At 42.0% G+C, this 20,563-nt stretch overlaps 2 protein-coding genes across 2 annotated transcripts in view; both read left to right on the forward strand.

Annotated features, from left to right (window-relative positions):
• Positions 1 to 77: 77 nt before the first annotated feature.
• Positions 78 to 20,563, forward strand: part of GLB1 (galactosidase beta 1) — a gene marked incomplete at its 5' end in the record, with an annotated part of 48,713 nt that continues 28,227 nt past the window's right edge. The window contains 5 exons of the mRNA XM_084260648.1: positions 78 to 329; positions 12,086 to 12,255; positions 19,165 to 19,315; positions 19,623 to 19,683; positions 20,385 to 20,479. Coding sequence (XP_084116774.1) covers positions 78 to 329; positions 12,086 to 12,255; positions 19,165 to 19,315; positions 19,623 to 19,683; positions 20,385 to 20,479 — 729 coding nt within the window. The remainder of the gene's footprint in view (positions 330 to 12,085; positions 12,256 to 19,164; positions 19,316 to 19,622; positions 19,684 to 20,384; positions 20,480 to 20,563) is intronic.
• On the forward strand, positions 3,223 to 4,545 carry TMPPE (transmembrane protein with metallophosphoesterase domain; the record flags this gene model as incomplete). Its single annotated transcript, XM_084259994.1, has 1 exon — positions 3,223 to 4,545. The coding sequence occupies one exon, from the start codon at positions 3,223 to 3,225 to the stop codon at positions 4,543 to 4,545; it is 1,323 nt and encodes a 440-aa protein (XP_084116120.1).

A 20,563-nucleotide genomic window follows, 5' to 3' on the forward strand; every position in this document is an offset into this window, starting at 1 on the left:
AGTTCTCGGATACGGGCCGGATGCAGCTTGTGGAGTGCTAAACACGGGTGACAGAGACTTAAGTCAGTGGGAGGCGGATGGGCGGAGCGGCTGTGCTGCGGGTGCGGTGGGCAGGAGGGCTGCGCGGGGCGGAGCGGGCTCAGCCCGCCCCGTCGGGGCAGTCAGCTAGCCCCGCCTTGTTACGGGACGGCGGGCTACAGAGAGTCCGTCTGCTACTGCTGCAGCCGCCGCCGCCGCTTCCTCCTTCCTTCCTGCCGCCAGCGTCCGTCATGCTGCCGCTGCGGCTTCTACTATCGCTGGCCGGCTTGGCGCTGTTTGTCCGGGCGGCGGTGAGTCCCCTTGGGTCCCCTTCCCTAACGGCACCCGCTCCGCGGCGGCATCGGGGGACCGGGCCGTGCGGCCCCTTGGCTGGGGGAGGCCCCTGAGAGGGTCAGCGGGCCTCTTCCCGCCCCCTGTGTTGGGCGGTTGACTTGGGTCCTGTTTTAATTCCGCAGCGATGTGGGGTTCACGGGCGGCGTTACTCAGGCCGCAGGTGCCGGGCCTGCGATGGAGCCGAAGGGCAGCTGGAGGAAGAGGCGCGGGGCCGGCTCCTTCCTCTGAGCAGGCCTGCCCGCTCCCGGCTCCGCCTGCCGCGGCGAGGGGCCCTCGCCGTTTTGTACTGAGGAAGGGCTGGGGCTGCCTGCCCTTGCAGCCCGGGCGGTGAGCTGAGCCCCCGCCTTCAGGGCATGGCCTGCGGGGTTGCTGCCCGCTGGGAGCGCGGGCTGGAACGGTGCTGCCAGCTGTGCTCCTTCCGCCGTTCAGGCTGCTGAGAGAAAGGGGATCCTGCAAGGCCTCTGTAAAACCTGCTCTTCCTCTGGTTTGGGAGAGGAGGGAGAGGAAGGAGTTTTTCCTGTTCTGCCCTTGTTCTGTATCCACTTCCCTGTTGCTGCCTTGTCCAGTGGCACGCTGTATCGCTGCCTAAACAGCAGCCTAGGGAAACCTTTACTCTCTAATTCCTGGGGGAGCTGTGCCTTGTCACTTATGCTTTGAGTTTGAAGCAGAGTATTGGTATTATATTGATGAATGCTGGAACAGAATGGTTCAAGTGGTGTGAAAAGTAGCTTCCCTCCCACCCCATGCTGGAGATTTAGCCAAGAGAAGGTGGGATGACAGTAAGTATGGTCTCTGAGGGGTGGGATTATAGCTGAGACTTAGAAAATTCTGAAGGTAGTGGCTAAGAGGAATGGAGAACTGTCACCAGGTTTGGTGGTATTAGAAGTGGGGAACTCGGTGGATTGATCAGATTAGTTTGAAACAGATAAAACACGTTAAAAGTATACAGTGAATTGCAGGAATTTGCTGCCATGGGATGTTGCATACATGCACAGTATTCAACAGATTCCCAAAGAAGGGTTAGGGAAATGAAAATACATCAGGTTCATAAAGAACATCCAAAAATGGCAAGGAAAGGAATTGCCTTCTAAGATCTTAATGCTACAACTTTGCCTTCTGTATGAGTATGAAGGAAGCAGACCCCAGAAAGTGGATAGGGTCATTCTGTTGCTTTGAACAGCGTTTCTTACTGCTATTGTCCAGACCAAATACGGCCTGGTGTCTAGAAGAACTTTAGACTTAAATCAGTAGGGCATTTCTTATACTTTTATCTTCCTTGCTTTGTTTGTTTTCCGTAGAGGCATGTTTGTACAGTAGCACTGTTTAAGAGTAGTGTTGTAACACCTGAGCAGGCTTGAGGAACTGAGGCCAGCAGGCACGATTTCTCTTATCAACCCACAATTCCCTGACCAGCCACTGAGGGAAAGGGTCTTCTTAAAACTTGATCTAGTCCTCAAAACATAGTGGGGTCCTATCATCACAGAGGTGCTATTGTTCTTTTAAATTAGCTGCAGGAAAGCAACCTGGAAGACTGGGGTTTGCAGACTTTTGGGCTCAATCTCACTGCAAAGCCCTACATGGCTGCTTTTGTGCCCTAGTTCTGAGATATTTTTGGCTGCAATGATTGCTTACTTTTTCTCTATGCAAGTGTGGACTGAGAGGCAGGAAGTGTTTTGAGAGCCATGCAGTGGTTTATGCTTACTTTAAATAAGGTAGTTTGTTATCTCAAACTTGGTTTCTATTGTATGTTATGAAAGACCATCTGAAGTTTTTTCAGCTACAGTTAAAACAGTAGGTTTTTTTTAGGTAGCCATGTGCAAACTGGGCATGAGTGGAAACATTGAGCAAAACTGGGAATTTTTGATGATTCAGCATAACTGATGCTTGCTTATTTACTTATAATCTGGTAGCAGAAATGCTTTAGACTGAGTGCTCCTTTTACTTTTAAAGGGAGCATAGTGAGTGATGTTTTGATCCTTTTTCAACTTAATTGCATCCTCCTAGACTAGGATATTCCAAAACAGGTGTAGAGTCTTGGGAACTGTTCATGTAGTAGAAGTAAGCAGCAAAACACAATGTGATTTGTTTGGGGTGGTTTTGTTTTTCTGGTTCTACTAATTTTGAGGGCTTTGAGGAAGTCATGTTTACGACTGGAGGCAGGAGTGTCATGTCAACAATGTCATCTGCAGTTGCATCTGGTAGCTATTCCAGTAGGGATTTCACTGTTGCTGTAGTAGTATATGTTAGTAGAACCTCTTGGATTTGGTAAGAACAGCGTCAGGTGATTCCTGCTTTTGAAATGGAGCCAGCTGCTTGGGAAGAAGAACAGAAAACGTGCTATGTTAACAGCAGAAGCAGCTTAGTCAAGGAACATGCACAGGGTTTACAAATATAATAATAACTGCTTGCAATACTATAATGATTGTTTCCTGTGCTCATTGTATCACTGTTGTGATCTATTGCCATCTACTATAAGGAAGTGGTAATGAGGAAATGGCACATTAAAGGAAAAGGGTGGGGTGGAGGGGAGGAATCATGGAGCAAGGCAGGCAGGGAGCTTGGAAGCCGGCTGCCAGAATCCAGTGTTTTCAGTTGTCTGGTCTGTTCCACATGACGAAATCTTCTCTCTGTCCTTATGATAGAGATTCTGCATGACATAGTGTCCAGGATAGTATGTGAGTAACAGCCCTTCATTGAAGTCTGGGAAAAAAGGGAATGTGTGTAATATTTTAAAACGGCTGATACTGGTTCCTGGTTGCAGGCTTTGTTGACCCAAGGCATCCCTTCATAACCACACTGTTGCCTGCTGGAGACTTCTGCAGAACAGAAGGGAATGGTCAGGAAGCAAAGATGATCTCCTTCAAGCAACTGCCTCTTGAAGCAAAGGCTGCAGTGGCTGCAGGAGTGGTTTTCTTCTCCATGATGCTATCACGGAGCTATTTGGCAGAACAGCTCGAGCTCAGGACGCGGCGCTGGCTTCTGAGGCTGCAGATGGCACTATTTGCTAATACGCTCATGTTGATAGGATCTCTTCATGTTTGGAGAAGCACAGTCACCACGTTCTCCAGGTCCTCAGCTGCTGGCAGCTCGTTGTGTTTCATGTTGTGGAAAATAGCTGTGTTTGTGTTTCTAGCTTTGGCTCATTCAAGCTTCTTCACATTGCTATTTCTCATTGCGGAAGAGCCCTATTTCTTTTCTTTAGCTGCCTACACTTGCCTGGGGGCCTATATTATTCTTATCTTCTTCCTCTTCACTTTAGGCTCTGTAGAGCAGGCTTACAAGTTCTTGGCTGGAAGAGGAGCTAAGGCGGGAACTGGCAACAAGAACAGTAGAACAGCAATGAAACCAGTCGTGGCGGTCATGCTGACTGCTGTGCTGACTGTTGTCGGGCTGTTAAATGCTTCCCAGCCTCCCACCGTGAATTCAGTGGAGATTCCAGTTCACAAGCTGCCCTCAACAATGAATAACCTGAAAGTGGTGTTGCTTTCAGATATCCATCTTGGGCCTACAGTTGGGAAGACCAAGCTTGCCATGATTGTGAGAATGGTTAAGGCTTTGAAACCAGATATCACCGTGATTGTTGGGGACCTGACCGACTCTGAGGCAGAGATCATACGCCCTGCTGTTGAACCGCTGGGAGAACTCAGCTCCCCTTTGGGGATTTACTTTGTTACAGGAAACCACGAGTACTACACATCAGACGTTAGCAACTGGTTTGAGCTGTTAAAATCATTTAACATTCAGCCACTCCATAATGAGAACGTGAAGATTGTTTCGCCGAAGAGCACTGATGACTGGTTCTGCCTGGCTGGTGTTGATGACATTGAAGCAGACGTATTGCGCTACTCAGGGCATGGTATGGACTTAAAGAAAGCTCTCAGAGGCTGTAGCAGTGAGCATGCAATAGTGCTGTTAGCTCATCAGCCCATTGCTGCAAAGTGGGCCCTTCAGGAGAGACCAGACATAAATTTAATTCTTTCTGGCCATACTCACGGAGGGCAAATGTTCCCACTAAATGCTGGAGCTTATTTTCTGAACCCCTTCTTTGTGGGCTTGTACAAAGTTGGGCAGAACACCTTTGTCTATGTCAGCCCGGGGACAGTGTACTTTGGAATACCCATGAGGCTGGGCAGCAGAGCGGAAATAACAGAGATAATTCTGCGTTCTCCTTGAGGAGTTTTCCGTATGACAAACTTCCACTGTCCTTTTTGTTGGTCAGTATGTTGGTTCTTCAGCTCTGCAAGCAAATCCTTTTTCTGGGCAGTCAGAGAAGATGTGTTAACAAAACCTGCTGAAGGCTGCTCTAAGGTTGAGCAGTAAGCACTAACTGTGTCTTGGGCATATGAAACAAATCGAGGGCATATAAAATACTGAAGAAATTAATTCCTTGAATTCATTATTAATGATGTTCTGCATTTAAAGATAATGATGTCATGGAGATACTGCGTGTCCTGTGCATGTTTAGAAATACCCAAGTCCTGCAGCTACTTCATGTTCCTCTGTTTATGATCCATTACACAGCTGCCTTATCGAATTTCAGATAGGTGAAGTTCTGATCTCTTGTAGTGAAATCACTCATACATGTTTTATGGAAGGTAATAGTTTTGATTTTTTTTTTTTTTGATTTTTTTAAAAATTGAGGCTGGATATATTTATCCTGTCTACTGCATGCACTAGTAGGGCTTCCAGTCTGAACTGCTTACAAGTACAGTAAGATGCCAGGCATCAGTTCCTGACATTCAATGTTTTCCAGTTTAAAAGCTGAGGAGGCTTATATTGAAGGGTGAAAGTAGCTGTCTTGCTGGAGGCATTTTCCTTAGAATAAGTGGGCATCTGGTAATTAACTACTGAAAATGGCTCTAATAAAAACATATGAGAAAGCAATAGAAGTTAACTACCAGTTTTCTATCAGAGTATACAGTACCTGTAAGCACAAAACCCAAAGCTGAAATGCTGAGTCTTTTTTCTCTTAATACTGTATTTTTTTGTTTATGCTTAATTTATCTTCTGTGATTTTTCTCTTAAAAGAGTAAGGAGATGCTATTTGCAAACAATGCAGATAGGTTAATGCTTGAATTTTGTTTAAAGCTTTAATATTTCAATTAAATGGTGTCCTTTTTAAGGAGACTAAACTCTGCAGTAGGTGACTTCTTAATATCATTTGTGCATTAATGTCCTGGTTGTCTGCTAGGCATATAACAGAATAACTGCTGCAGGATAATGAGGGATGGCAGATTTCTCTCTTCTCTCCTAGAAGGGCTTAATACAAATTAATATAATTCTAACACAAATTAATATGATTCTTGGAAATTTGTGTAATTAGAAAATATTAATAATTCTTGCTTCCATACCTTTGTGTTTATCCAAGAAAGCCAGGTTATAAATTAATGTGCACGTATTGTCCAGGCCAATGAAAGAATTTACTTCTGTGCATCTTACTCTCTCCTCCGCTTACACCTCAGTGTTGCTGAATGAAACACCACAAACAAGTGTGGGAATCCTGCCTCTGAGGTCTCCAGCTGTAGCCACAGGGTCTCCTTTGGTCTGCCTGTCTGCGCACCAGTACCTGGGTTTCTCTCAGGATGGATGATCTGAGTAGCATGGGCCAAAAGAGATCAGTGCTTACATGGGAGGCTGAGAATGGCAAGACCTGAACTGCTGTGTTCAGTCTCTTCCTGCTGTCCTGTGTGATCCTAAACCAGACACAAGTCCTCTGTGTTTTTGCTTCATCTCTGATTCTTGTTTTGGAGGAGAGGTGTGTGGGTGTATTTAAAAAGTTGAGGTTTTTCCGTAAGTTGAAATTGTGAAGTTTCACTTCTTCCACTCCCTTCAGCCTCCTCAGCAGTTTCTAACTGTCAAGGTGGTTTCGTATCCTGTTCTTCTCTACAAATAGCTTGTGTTTTTACTCACAGGAGTGTTGAGAAATACTATAGATGTGCCACATGCACTGGAAGGTTGGTGGAAGAGCTGGGGAAGTCAGTCCTCTCTTAATCTGAAAGCAGAACACCTAACCAGCCAGGGTCTCTACTTGCTAGACAGATAATTTCTGTTTTCCAGCACCTATAATTTTGTTTTCTTTTGTTTGGTTTTTTTTAATGCTTGTGCAATAATACCTGAGTATTCTAAAGTTCCCAAGTGTATTTAACACTGCCCACATGGGGTCCTTCTGAGGTTCTTTCCCAGTGGTGGGTAACACAGAAGGATCTAATGTAGAGATAATCTTAATAGTCTTGATACCATATCCTCTGTTTACTTACCAGCATGCCTTCAATTAGAAGCCGGGGTCTGGCTTTAGTAATGCAGAACATCCCCTCTAGGCCAGTGGTCCAGAAGGATAGCTTTTTGTTTGTTACCTTGGGGGTTATTACTCTAAGAAGACTAATTGTAAGCAAGTTTCCTTATAGGGAAGCTTTTGTGGGACTGGTTTTAAATGGTGTTAGTTTCTCAGTGAGTTGCTAGTATTATTACTTCTTTTTTTTCCCCCCTTTTTTTTTTTTTGTCCTACCCTTTTTGTTTCTGTCCTCATTCTCTCTAAATGCGTGCAAAACCCTATCTGAAGTGGTCCTTGCATCCCGGGGGTGCATAGATTACTTCATTAGTTTGTACGTTCCCCGCTTTGAAGATCTTTGTGTATCCTTTTAGGAACAGATACAGTCCTTTTTGGGTTGGTCATATTGTCATTTCATAAATTTATTGAGTTCTCTTAATTTAATTTAGGCCTTGTTTTGTTTGTTTTTTTTTTTAAACTTTCTCCCTCTGAAAGCTTGTTTGCTCCGTTTAGCACCTCAAGTGATTCATTTTATGCCAAAACACTTTCTCTATTTTGCCTTTTTTTTTAAATACATGAATGGAAGTTGTCCTAGATCAACTTTTTATTTGATAGTAAGAAGAATTGACTTTCTGCAATCTTGCTAAGAAAGCAATCCCTAATTGTCCTTCAAGGTTTTTCCTATACTTGTTCTAGTTTGACTTGAATGTGCACGATTTAGACCTGTGTTCAGTATTCCAGATGAAAATAAATTGCTGCTTATTTTGTAATTTTTAAAAATATTTTTTGTAATTTGTGTGTGTGAAATGTATTTGATCTGGAGGACTTAATGAATATATATTTCCTTCTATAAAAGGCCAGTTCACTGGGGTTGTAGTAGTTAATTGCTGTCAGAATAACACTGAAGTAGAATAGTATTATCACTTTGTCAAAGTTGTATTTATTGCATTATATAATCAGAATAGAGTGGATTTGAAAATATGTAAATTGTGGTATAACAAATGCTTTAAATGGTCAGATTTAATAAAACTTTATTCTCTTATCAAGAAAGATGCCTCTAATGACCTTTTATTTTGTACAGATATTTATTGTTGTGGTATGCTGAATAGTTTTAACACACTAATTCTGTTTACTGAGTAAAAGCTACAGACAATAAATATGACCAGTTTGGGTAAATCCTATGCCCATAGGACTAAATGAGGCATGCTGGGAAGTGGGAGAGGTAAGGACACTAATAAATATGCCTAATGCATACTAGGGGGAAGAAGTGCAGGCTGGGGAGATGAGGGTGTGATGCAGATAAAAGAACCACTGCAGGGCAAAGAAAGGATACCAAGGGCAGTTTTTGGAAGTAGCAGATGAAAATGAGTGGTTTGTGGTTACAAATTTTGATACAGGTTCATTGAGAATTTGGAGATTGAAGGATTCTAGCCATTGTTAAATAGTTCTGTGTGCTGAAGATACGGGTCTTTTTCTCCTGTGACAATGCATTGTAAAATGTTGCAAGAACATGAAGGTTGCAAAACCAACTTGGTACCTGATTTAAGAAAGGACAAATACTGTAGTTCTTCCCATTTCCCTCTGAGTTAGTTCTGAGCATGTAAGATGCAGCTTTATATCGTTGCCTGTAAGGGTCTGAATTCTCAGCTGGATGTTAACATAATGTTCTGTGAATGAACTGGCCTCCTAAACAGTGTGTGGTTAGTTTTGTGTCTCTTAAATCTATTTACCAAACTAGCAGACTCACTCATTTTCTAGGGAGATGCAGGGAATTATTCCTGCTGTATATCCCAACTGTGAGTATACACTATTGACAGAGCCAAACACAAATTCATTAGGAGAAAGGTTTTGCTTTCCTTGCAAGCTCTGGGTAGAGTTGTGCAGTGACAATAAAATAATTTTGAAGAGTTGATCATGAAGGGAAGTCTGCTTACAATGGGCAATGAATGAGGTCAGTGCTCTGGAAGCCTCCTCCCTCTCCTCCTCTCCATAATAATACTGTGTCAGGAAGTGTATGGTCACAGCTTCAAAAGCATGGCCTTTAAAATAGTAATCAGTTAATGATGATAATTTTAATAATTAATATCTTCTTTATATTGCTTTCTTGGTTTATGAAATTGTTTCTTTGCCAGACCTGTTTCCTGAGGGTGGAGCTACATAAAGAGTTGACTTGATGTCCAACATCTCTCAACAGTTACCTGCCATAAATGGAACAAGTGTCTTTCCCACAGGCCTCTTGATGGGTTTGTCTGGGTTAGGGGGTTAAAATCCTCTTTTCAGAGGGAAACAACAGCAATTTATTTTGGCTGTCTTATATTTCCAGGGATAATGGCCTTTAATGTGCTTTTTTTCCCCTGGTGCTTTCCTCTTTTGTTTGTGTTGTGGGTTTTTTTTGTGGGTTGGTTTTGATTTTTTCCTTAAATATTTCAGAATCCTGTTGCTGCACCTGAGTCATGAGTTTCATTTAGTCCAAACGTGCTGATACACTTGTTACTTACTGTATTAATGCTGCATTTGGTCATAGTGCTGTAAAAACCATCCAAAGAATGTGGAACATCTGCTGGGTGTTCCTTGGGGTTAATGTTTTCCTGAGGGGACAAATAGTACAATTCCATCCCAGTGCAGGGAATCAAGGTGCAAGTTATAAATTAAAGATCAGCAAAATGTCACTTAGATTTCAACTGAAAAGAAAGTAAGCAAATGGTAGATATTGTGTATCCTCTGCGGTGGAAATTTTACTTGCAGTTTAACAGCCTGGAGTTGGTACAACAACAAAATCTCACAGAGACAATCACCACCTTTGAGTTACTTTTGTTCTAGAGCAGTTTGGCTTGTGTTTCTCAGATCTGTAAGGATCTGCTTTTGTGTACAACTGGCAGGAACATCCATACCTTTGTTTAGTCAAGACTTATTTCAACTTTCATGCAAAATAGTGTTAAGAATGGTTCCATGTTTGTGGGATCAGGGCTTAAATAGCTTCCTCTATGCAATACTTTGTAGTCCCTTACAGTTGTTTCCTGGCCAGCTCAGAGCTGTATAGTCTCAGATCTGTTGTTACACATCCATCATGGACAATTTCACTTGTTCATTGTTAGTAGAATGTTTTGGGTTGTTATGTGCACTTAAGACATTTTCCACAACTTTGTTTCTGTGAAGAAATGCCTGTATCACAGTTGCAATGCACTGTAGTTGTCCTCCTTGAAGTTTGTCATCTTCAAAGGTTTGTAGAGTGTTACCTTGCTCAGTTGCTCCATTTAATAGCAGCCTTTGATCCTTCACTTTTCAGGACAGTTTGTTTTTTTTCTTTGTACTCATGTTCTTTTCACTTGTGACACATTGCACTGACTCTTTTCTGCTGTTTTTTGGTGCACTAAGAGTACATGGTCTTGGTTGGCTGTTGTGTCCAGTTGTGGGCCAGGAGTCTCAGTGTTTTCAGCTTCATGGTTATAGGTGTCTGCCGTATTTCACTCTTTCTGTTCCTGTCTCTTTACCTTAGTTGTACACACTATTGTAACAAAATTCTTCAGCAGTTAACAGAAAGAAGAGGTTTTGTGGGAAGCTTCATGAAAACTCTGTGGTCTGTTGGTCCCTACTTAACCTCTGGGTAGATTTGCTCAGATGGTGGATGGCTCTCATGTAGGGAGGGGTCACCTGAGGGTTTATGATGGTTTACATCTGGCTTTTGCCTTTCTAATTTCATTGCTTTTGTTTCATGTAATCAGTTTTGTAATTGGTAAGCCCCATTCTCAGTGGCCGAGCCCTGTCTTTTCAAGAACAAGGCCAGTGTCCTTCAACAGCTTTTCATTTACACTAATAAATAGTGTGTTTCATTTGGACTAATATAGTGTCCAATGAATCATGAGGTTTGGTTGACTTATTTTTCTGATAGATATGGAGAACTAAGTGATTTCAGTTACTGACTTGTGATTTTACATCTTTACTGATATTTCATTGAAGGCATTTATTATTTTTTTAATGTGCTCAGTAATTAAGCTGATAAAATGCAAAGTCATAGAACATGAAGGCAAACAGCCAACTATTCAGTGGTCTGTGGAGAACAAAAATAATACTGCCCTGGTTCTGGCCAGGCCAGAGTCAACCTCCCCAAGCAGCCAGCCCAGGTGAGCTGAGTTAGCCTGGGCTGTTCTCCTCACCACCTGGCATCACTCCCCCATAAAAGGGGCTGGTTGGGGAGAGGCAGGGGCTGGGTGCCTTCACGACAGTCTGAGTCAGGGTGTAGGTTGGTCCATGCCACCAGGCAGCACTCTGTAATTGTCAGGTCAGTAAGGTACTGTGCTTTATCACCGGGTGTGAGTGTAATTGGTCGTTATTCTACATTCAAGGTGGTTTTGTCAGTAAACTGTTCTTATCCCAACTCACAGAGGCTCTGTCTCCCTCCTCTGGGAGTGAGCGAGCAGTGTGTGGTGCTCAGCCACTGCTTGGGGCTGAACCACCACACAGGGATACCACAGATGCGTGGGAGATGCAAGGTGTGAGATGTTAAGGTTTGTTTAAAAAAACCCCAAATGAAAATAAAGGTTCTTAAAGACATGGGGTGAGGCACATTTAAAAAAAAAAGGTTTTCTGTTTCTCCTTGTTTTTAACAAGCAAAAGAAGTACTGCTGTTGGTCATAGTAGTCGAAGATCACGAGGTCATTTGAGGAGTAGTCCATTGCTTGTCAAGCTGAGGTATTTTTCTTAAGGCAGGGAAGTGCCAGTTCTTATATTACCTGCTTCTAAGTTCATTGTTGTGGGTGTGTTTAGCTGGAAAAATCTTAAAAGTAGAACTTTGTCTAAAAACTACTAGTTTTTAGTGACTGATTTAAGCAGCTTGCCAGACTGATCTATCATTGTGATTTTGTGATACTATTTTATACTTACTAGAAACTAAGCTTTCAAACAGGTATCAGTGCCCTGGAGTATTTAGTATGTGGCATTTGTTCATCAGACGTTCTCAGCTGGCTTTTGCATCTAGACTTAAGAGTAACATCAAATTGGAATTGCAGTTGTGTTTTCCAGCAGTTCAGTAAGTTAAAGCATTTGAGTGTGAAGTGTGGGCACACACCAAATCTCCCCTAATTAATTCCTTATCATTTGCACTGGAGTAGGAACTACAGTGTGTATCACTGTAGAAAGATGATGCTATAGTTAAAAGTGGGGAATGCACGTGAGATGTTTTGGCGTAGGCCTGAATCCTGTCATTGCTGAGTGGTTGGCTGATACATTGTAGTCCTTTGGTGTGTCGGGCTCTATGTACCTGGTGAAGGGAGCTGTAAGTACCTAGTGAAGAGCTATTCACCATCAGATATACTATCAGACTATATACTGTGTCATTCAAAGCAGAAAAAGATTGTATTGTGTGGTTTGTTTTTGGGTTTGGGTGGGGTTTTTTCTGTTCATTTGTTTTATTTTGGGTTTGGTTTTTTTTTTTTTTTTTGTATGCAGAATATACCTCAGAGGAGTTTTGGGATTGATTATGACTGTGACTGCTTTGTCAAGGATGGGAGACCTTTCCGTTACATCTCAGGTAGCATTCACTACTCCCGGGTGCCCCGGTATTACTGGAGAGACCGCTTGCTGAAGATGAAGATGGCAGGACTTGATGCCATTCAGACGTAAGTAGCTGCTGTCTTTCAAAGTGATTTGTAGTCCTGGGAGACCTGAGAAGCAGTGAAGTGGAATGCTGAGTAACCCTTGTTACTCAATTTATTCATTTTTAAGTAAAAGGTGAGAAAGCTGCCGGGGAGTGCAAGTGGTGCAGGATGACCTCTAACAGCATAGACTGGGACAGCTGGGGAGGTGATACTTAACAGTCCACTTCCCTGCTGACAGGTAACACCTCTTGCTTCACAACGCAGCGTGCAAATGTGACCTGAAATAAATTGTTGGACTGTGAACTTTGGTGACTAGGAAACAGTCGTGTGGGCTCTGCCAAGGGCATTGTAATTTCTGGTCAAAAGGCAGATGGGGTAAGAGGGGACAATAACCTCGTGATACAGCCTACATTATATTGCCCTGAAGCCTTGAAAATACTAGCCTAGGCTACAGCAATATTTAAGGCTGTGTCACCAGGATTATTTAAATTTAGAAAAATGGTTGGGATGCAGCTGTACTTTTTTTTTTTTTTAAAAGAAAGTTCAAACAGCTTTCAGTTGGGCATAGCAAACCTTTAATCCATCTCTCTTGTCTCTCCTACCTGGTTATGTACTTACTACAATAGGTAAGGCACAGATTAGAAAAAAAATGCAGCTTGCTCTATTTTTGCCAAAGCTTCCTTGGCAAGGGAAGAAGAGTGGTTGAACAATGTGTGGTGCTGTCTTTTCAGGCAATGGTTCTAATTCCCAAGAGTGTTTGGTTTTCTTTCATAAACCGTTACAAGGCTTAGAGCTTCCCTTTGAAACAAGGGCATTGTAATGGCTGTGTGCTATGGACAGCTGGACAGTGTCAGTTCTTTAGGCCAGGGCTTTTTGTTCAGTGGGAGTGCTGCACCATTTCTCCTTCCCCTCCCTTGAAATCTGTTTTTTGTTTGACCTGCAAGTTGGAGGGTTGCCTTGTGTAATTGGGGATGTGATTAGTAAGGGGTAAGATGTGAAGAAGAGATAGTAGGGAAAGAAAAGAAGGTGGGGGGGTTGTGGTGTTTTGGTTTTGTGTTTGTTTTTTTTTTTTTTTTTCCTCCCAAATACAGAGATCAGGATATTATTTTGGGGGTATGTCTTAAGACTCTTCCCCGTGTTGTGGTAATGTAGGGACTTTTTGGTGGGTGACTTTCATTGTTTTCTTAGCAAGCAAGTTCTATCTTCCCTCAAATAAGAACAATGGGATTAAGTAACACGCTTGTGACAGAGTTGCTGAAATTGCCCATGTAATTAATTTTTGTTGCAGCAAAGAGTAATCTCAAATGGATTTGAAAATTACACCTTTTGATGTCTGGCATGAAGATCAGTCTGGGTCCTGACAGTGTATGGTCTGCAGTGTCTCATACTTCCCATACGTCTCTGATTTATTTTATCCCTTCTCCCAGCACCCATATATATGTGCTCTCTGTTAATTTCCAGCTGGTTTAAGCAGTCCCTTCCTTTTTTTTTTTTTTTTTTTGACATTTCCTGCTCATGTGTCTGCTGCATCACGGGTCTTTGAGACAGGAATCTTTTCTTTCCCATTCCCTGCCTCCATCCCTGTGGTTTAATGGCAAAATTGCTGCAGTGCTGGTTTGGTTTTTTTCCCCTGTTCCTTCCTTCATAACCTCCTGCTAACAAGGCTATTCTTTATTTTCTTTTTCTCACTTGCTGAGATGTCTTATTCTGTGCTTCACTGTTTTGCATTAGTGTCCAGCTGTGCAGGAAGAAGTAGAGATTGTCCTGTGTTGCTGGTGTTGACTGGTCTCTGTTGGTCTTGGGAGATCTGACTTGTTTCTGTTTAAGCACAGGAGGTATAGTACAGCTAGCAAGTGTTGTCCTGTTTTTATTTGGCTTCAGGTGTTGTTGCTGGAGCACTGATGACATAACACATAACAGTTTGCTGGTTTGTGGTTGGTTTTTGAGTTTGTTTGTCTTTTTTTTTTTTTACAGCCTCCTTTTTCTTTTTCCCAGTAGACCAGGACTCTCTTTCTCCCCCATCACTGCTTACCTTTGGATTTTTTCTACTTTGATGAAAGACAGCTCCTCAATATTGAGAAAGTATGGCTGAAGTCAGTGTGTGTGTGTATAACCATCTGCACCTGGAGGTCTATATATAACCATCTGAAGCAATAACAGAATAGGAGAAAATGAGTGAAGGAAGCTTGATCTTACGTTAAAGATTAAAATTTCAAGCCCTAAACCTTCTAAAGAGTAGGTTTGAAGTTTGATGGGGTTGGTGTGACATCTCAGAGGATGATGGAGGTGTACCACTTTCCTTTGGCTTCAGCTCCTGAATTGCCTGCCAACTAGAAACGAATGCTATCAAAGACATCTAGAAAGGACTGAAAGTTAGTATTTTACTTTTATTTTGGTGTGAAGGAGATAAGCACTTAACCACTAGATGGGGCTAAATATTTACAGGATTTACAGATCAGTGGAAAAAGCTGCCTGGCAGTTACCTTACAGGTTCATAGAAGGTTAAAGGATGTCAGGCGTTTTATTTGTTTTACTGTATCTGTTGACTAGTGAGCAGGAAACTGCAAAGCTGCAGAAACTCCCTCTAAGAAAGAGCTGTTGTTTAGAATATTTACTAATTAAAAAATAAGCACTATTTACCTGTGCAGTTTAACTAGCATGTGTAAAATGCTGCTCTGTTATTTATAAAATTAGTACAAGCTATTTAATTTCACATTATTGAAAAAACCCCACAAAGCAATTATCCTGGTACATTAAGGTGGTTAATGTGAGGGTGGTTTTTTGCCTGTTAACATCTCTCAGAAACAGGAGATGAAAGCTGTGACTTACAAAGAAAAAGGAGCTTTTAAGGTAAAGTTTAGCTTGTATGTAAATGGAGAGTAAATGCTGTTACTCACGCCCAAGAAATACCACATTTCAAGTTTGAAAAAGGAAAGTGGCATTCCTTTATAAATTTATGATTCCATCACTAAAGCAGTACAGCATTAATAACTGACTGTAAATGCATACAATGGTATATAGGAATTACACTTGCTCGTAAATAATTTAATTTTAAAACTCTTATTAAATTGAGGATGTTGCTAACTGTAGAAAATACATTAGGGATTTAAAGTGTAGTAGTAATGATTTTTAGACCAGTGTTTAAAATGCAGAATGGATCATGATATAAATGTAAGAAAGTTTTCCATGTTTTTTTCCTCTTCCTTCCCTTCTATATAAAATTGGGGGAGTTTTTTGGCCTTGTGGGGAAGCATGGAATATAAATTTAAACTGTTTCTGGAAGAAGTTGGAGAAACCCTTTTGCCTTTGCCTCAGACAGTACTTTAAGCACTTTTAGACTTTCAGATTTGTTTCTAGAAAAAAATCATAAAACTCTCAAATGAGCTTATTTTTGTAACTAACAGGTTACAAGGTTTTGTTCAGTGACAGCGAGAATGCTTTTCTCATGTTAACCTGTAATTCACTTGTTTGGTAGCCCAAGGAGAAAAGACTATACACAGTTGTTAGCGAGTTTAAGCAGCTGCTGTAGTAGCATTTTATGCAGTGGGAAACTGTTTTGAAGTTAATATCTAGTCATCTTTAGCTCAAACTGGTGCAGCTCTCTGCTCAAAGCATTTTTCAGTGAATGAGTTGCTCCATCAACATGTCAAGCCCTTCCAGAAGGGGTTTGCCTCTTACAGCAGCTTCATGTTGTGTATTTGTGGTCAGGTGGTACTGCAGGTGGAACCTGCAGACCCATTTCCTGTTAATGCCACTTCCATATGTCTATCTTGTTTTGTGGTTTTTTGCCTTTTCCATTGCAAGAGAGAATTAAAAAGTGGCAGCTCTTAGTTCTTTGTTGATAGCAGACCATGTTGCTCGTGAGTTAAGAGCATTTACAATCTTGATCTCATTCACTGACGGATTTGCAACCGTTCCCCATTTGCAAAGCAAATGCTCTGCATTGCCACCCAGATTTCAATAAAAGCTTTTGATATAAGCTACCAAAGAGACCTGGGATACTTCCCAAAATATCTTATTGCTTTCCCAGCAAATTGAGTTGTTCTGTGGTTCATTTTTTATTATTTACACCAAGTAACTTTTTTTTTTTTCTTACTTGCTTGTAGAGGCATTGTACAGCAGATTATCAAAAGCTCTGATGAGTCAAGATTCATCACCTTTTGTAGTTTTCCCTAATCCTTAGGCAAGTTTTCCCGTGAAGAAATGGAGTTAAAATTATCTTCTTGGCAAATCCATAGTTGTGTATATATAACTTTGAAGACTTTTGTATTTCTAAGCATTAAGTTTGAAAATAGCATTGTTGTTAAGGCTTAGAGAAAACTAAAATTACTCTGCAGTGATGCTTTGGTTTCAGCTTCCAGGTAGGTTGGCAGTTTGTTTGTTTTAAATAGTTTTAGGCTTTATCCAATCTGTGTCAGCAATCAACTTGCTCATCTGCTTGAAATTTAGGCACAGTGCACACAACTCCATGTTAACTGTATTTTCACATGTTTCATGTATTCATTGTGTGTAGTTAAGTTTGTTCCACAAGCGAGCTAGAGAGTTTTGGACACAATTAGCGCATGGTGACAGGGAAACAAAATATACTGCGTAGAGGGGGCAAGGCAGCGTTCTGATGCCTCAGTGTGTTGCTGGGACTTCATCCTGCCACACAAACTTCAAGCTTTATCTTTTCAATCAGACAGGTTTTGACATTTGTGAGCCTGTATTAACTAATGCTGCTGAGAGATTATGAACTTTGTATTTAAAGTGTGTCTATTCCTGAGTGTGGCTGTTTCGGTCGTGTGCTCATGGGAGGGTTCCTGTTTTTCTTGCTCATTGAAAGCGGTGTTGTCTGCACTTTCTTTCCCTCTTGGTTAGCTCTCACAAAGCTAACTCTGGAGCATGTAAACAAACCCAGACGTTGAGAGCTGTTGCTTGAGAGGATCCTTGCTTGACTAACCCAGTTGGGTTTTACAGATTATTTTTCTCAGATTTGTTCTCTGTGCGACAGTGGCAGCCGCCCTCTTAGAGGGATTGCAAACCTGTGTGTAAAAAGGTCAGAGCACAGAGAATGAGTTTTCCCATTCTCTTGAATTGTTGCTCAGGTTGTAACCATCCCTGATATCTGCCTGTGCAATGACTCCTGCTTAGCGCTGTCCCAAGTCAAAAGTGGCGTGGTTGTCAAATGGCCATAAGGTGCAACACTTAATAGTTGGTAGACAACATGATTGTTTGTTGTCTTACAACCAAGTGTATTTTTTATCTTCTGTGAGGTGTTCTGTGATGAAGCTGTGATTTCCTAAGTTGTGGAAGTAGGAGAGAAGTGTTCTCCCAAATGGTTACCTGCTTGTTTGGCAGCTTTATCACTTGATTGAAACAAAATTTAACTCTGCCTAGGCTCCTGGGCACCGCAGCATCCTCTAACTTAATCATTCTTCCCATGATGGTTTTCCAGAGCCTGTTGCTCCCAGTCAGTGGAAGCTTTCAGGACCTAGATGTAACATCATTTAAGACTTAGGGCTCAGTCCTGGGGCCAGTTTTGTTTATTATCTTAACCAATGACCTCCATGAAGAGATTGAATGTTCCCTCAGTAAGTTTGCAGATGACACTAAGCTGGAAGGAAGTGTTGATTTGCCTCGGGGTAGGGAGACTCTTCAGAGAGATCTGAACAGACTGGATCTATGGGCTGAGACCAATGGGATGAGGTTTAACAAGGCCAAGTGCAGAGTCCTATGCATGGGACATAACCCCATGTAGTGCTACAGGCTTGGGGGAGACTGGCTGGAGAGCTGTCAGGCAGAGAAGGACCTGGGGTGTTGGTTGACTGCAGGCTTAATATGAGCCAGCAGTGTGCCCGGGTGGCCACGAAAGCCAATGGCATCCTGGCTTGTATCAGAAACAGTGTGGCCAGTAGGTCTGGGGAGGGGTTGTGCCCCTGTACTCAACATTGATGAGGCTGCACCTCTAGTGCTGTGTCCAGTTCTGGGCTCCTCACCATAACAAGGACATTGAGGTCCTGGAGTGTGTCCAGAGAAGGGCAACCAGACTGGTGAAGGGGCTGGAGGGCAAATCATATGAGGAACGGCTGAGGGAGCTGGGGATGTTTAGCCTGGAGAAGAGGAGGCTGAGGGGAGACCTTATCACCACCTACAACTACCTGACAGGAGGTTGTAGAGGGGTAGGAGATGGTGTCTTCAGCCAGGTAACAAGTGATAGGACAAGGGGAAATGGCACAAAGCTGTGCCAGGGCAGGTTCAGATTAGATGTTAGGAAAAAATTCTTCACTGAAAGAGTTGTCAGGGTCTGGAACAAGCTGCCCAGGGAGGGGGTTGAGTCACCATCACTGGATGTGTTTAAGAAAAGGGTAGATGAGGTACTTAGGGATATAGTTTAGCATAGGACAGGAATGGTTGGACTAGATCTTAAAGATAACTTAAAACCTTGTGATTCTGTGACATTTTTAAGTTCTTTGTAGTGATAGCAGCATGGACCTATCAGCCTAGTTGGTGTTACCTTGTGCAAGCTGGATGTTTGATTCACAAAGGGTCATGTGCTGTTTTGGGTAAGCTTGTTCCAGACCACCTCCTGGGGTGGTTTATAGTATTCATTTCACAACTCCCACCTCTAAACCAGTGACAACTGACTTGCTAATGTCAAAACTTTTAGCTAACATTTTAGAATAGACATTGTGGTTTCTAAATGGCACTTCCAAACCAGTTCTTGCTTTGATATGGACTCCTGCAGACATACTGCCAAGTACTGAGCCTGATTTCAGTATTAATTTTAACACCTTCTGTAGCGTGAGCTCACAGAAAAAAAAAAGTGCTTGAGGTACTTTTGGCTTTTACTAATCTGAAGAGATCTCTGGGGTGTGTACTGCAAACAGTTGTTAACTGGAATTCTGGTTTTGTCTCTGTTCCTTAATGGGTGACCTTCTCTTTTCATAGGTATGTGCCGTGGAACTACCACGAACCCCAGTTGGGCGTGTATGATTTTTCTGGCGACAAAGATCTAGAGTATTTCCTGCAGCTTGCTAACGACACAGGGCTGCTGGTTATCCTGAGAGCTGGACCTTACATCTGTGCAGAATGGGACATGGTACAGCCTTTTTTAAGAGTTATCTTATTTCTAGGGTAAATTAATGGAAAAAAATTCTGTCTTGGAGTAGGCAAACGTGCCTGGTGTATCTTTGGACAAGACTTGGTTTAGCATATTAACCATGCATCCTAAGCGACTTCTTGCAACGCAAGCTGACTTTGTGTTTGGTTTTTTCATGGGCATTATTACTTGTAGAAAATCAATCATCTGATCTCAGTAAATTTTATCAGTGCTTTTGATAAAGGACTTGAGTTTTTCTTAAGTTTCCTAAACGTTGTCACTGAAGTGATTCCCTTTCTTTTTCCAGGGAGGCCTTCCTGCGTGGCTGTTGGAGAAGGAATCTATCGTTCTCAGGTCTTCAGATTCAGGTAGAAGCATCAAAAAGGACTAGAAAAATATACTTTAGCAGCAAGGTGACTAGATAATTCATATTTCGGCTTAAGTTATTTTGTGGGTAAAATCTGCAGTACTTTTAATAAGAAGTGTGTGTTCAAGAAGTATGTAGAATGAACAAAGTAGGGTAGAAGGTTTCCAAGCTATTGATGAGTTTCATGAAAATTGGTGCCATAAGAGAAATCAGTGTCACACCACTGAAGAAAAAACAGGTTACTCTTAGCTGTGAGGGGCTTTGCAGTGGCCAACCAGCCGCTCTTTGCAGGGGGCTTTCCTGGCTGGTCAGTGTGCATATAATTCCAGAACTAGTTACAGGGGACAACTGACTTCAGTTTTGCTCTGTGGGATAAATTGTCTATTTTTAAAAATAGTGCCCATAGCAACATTCAAATTTCTTTTCCTGTTGAAATGTATTAGAAGAACCTGTGTGAGACACATTGAAGTGATTTCTGGTGATAGTCAAAGTTCATCAGTATTTAAATACTTTATTTTTTAGCAAACTGTACCGTAAACTGACATTTATGAACAAATAAAAGAGCACATCACTTCGTTAAATGCTGTTCTGTTGTACTCTACATATTTAGAAGAGTAGGTAGGCACAACCCATTTATGATTTATAACGAAAACTAGAAAAGAGCAGAAAAGTTGTGGAACACTTCTACTTTGTGTATCACAGATTACCTGGCAGCAGTAGAGAGATGGATGGGTGTCCTTTTGCCAAAGATGAGGCCTCACCTCTATCAAAATGGAGGTCCAATCATCATGGTGCAGGTAACATCCTGAAAATCAGGTGAACCCGAGCAGCCTGGGTGCTTACATTGCTATTGCAGATACTCAGTGGGTGTTGAATGGTAA

This window comes from Gallinula chloropus (genome assembly GCF_964237585.1).
Source record: "Gallinula chloropus genome assembly, chromosome: 2".
Classification (NCBI taxonomy): Eukaryota; Metazoa; Chordata; class Aves; order Gruiformes; family Rallidae; genus Gallinula; species Gallinula chloropus.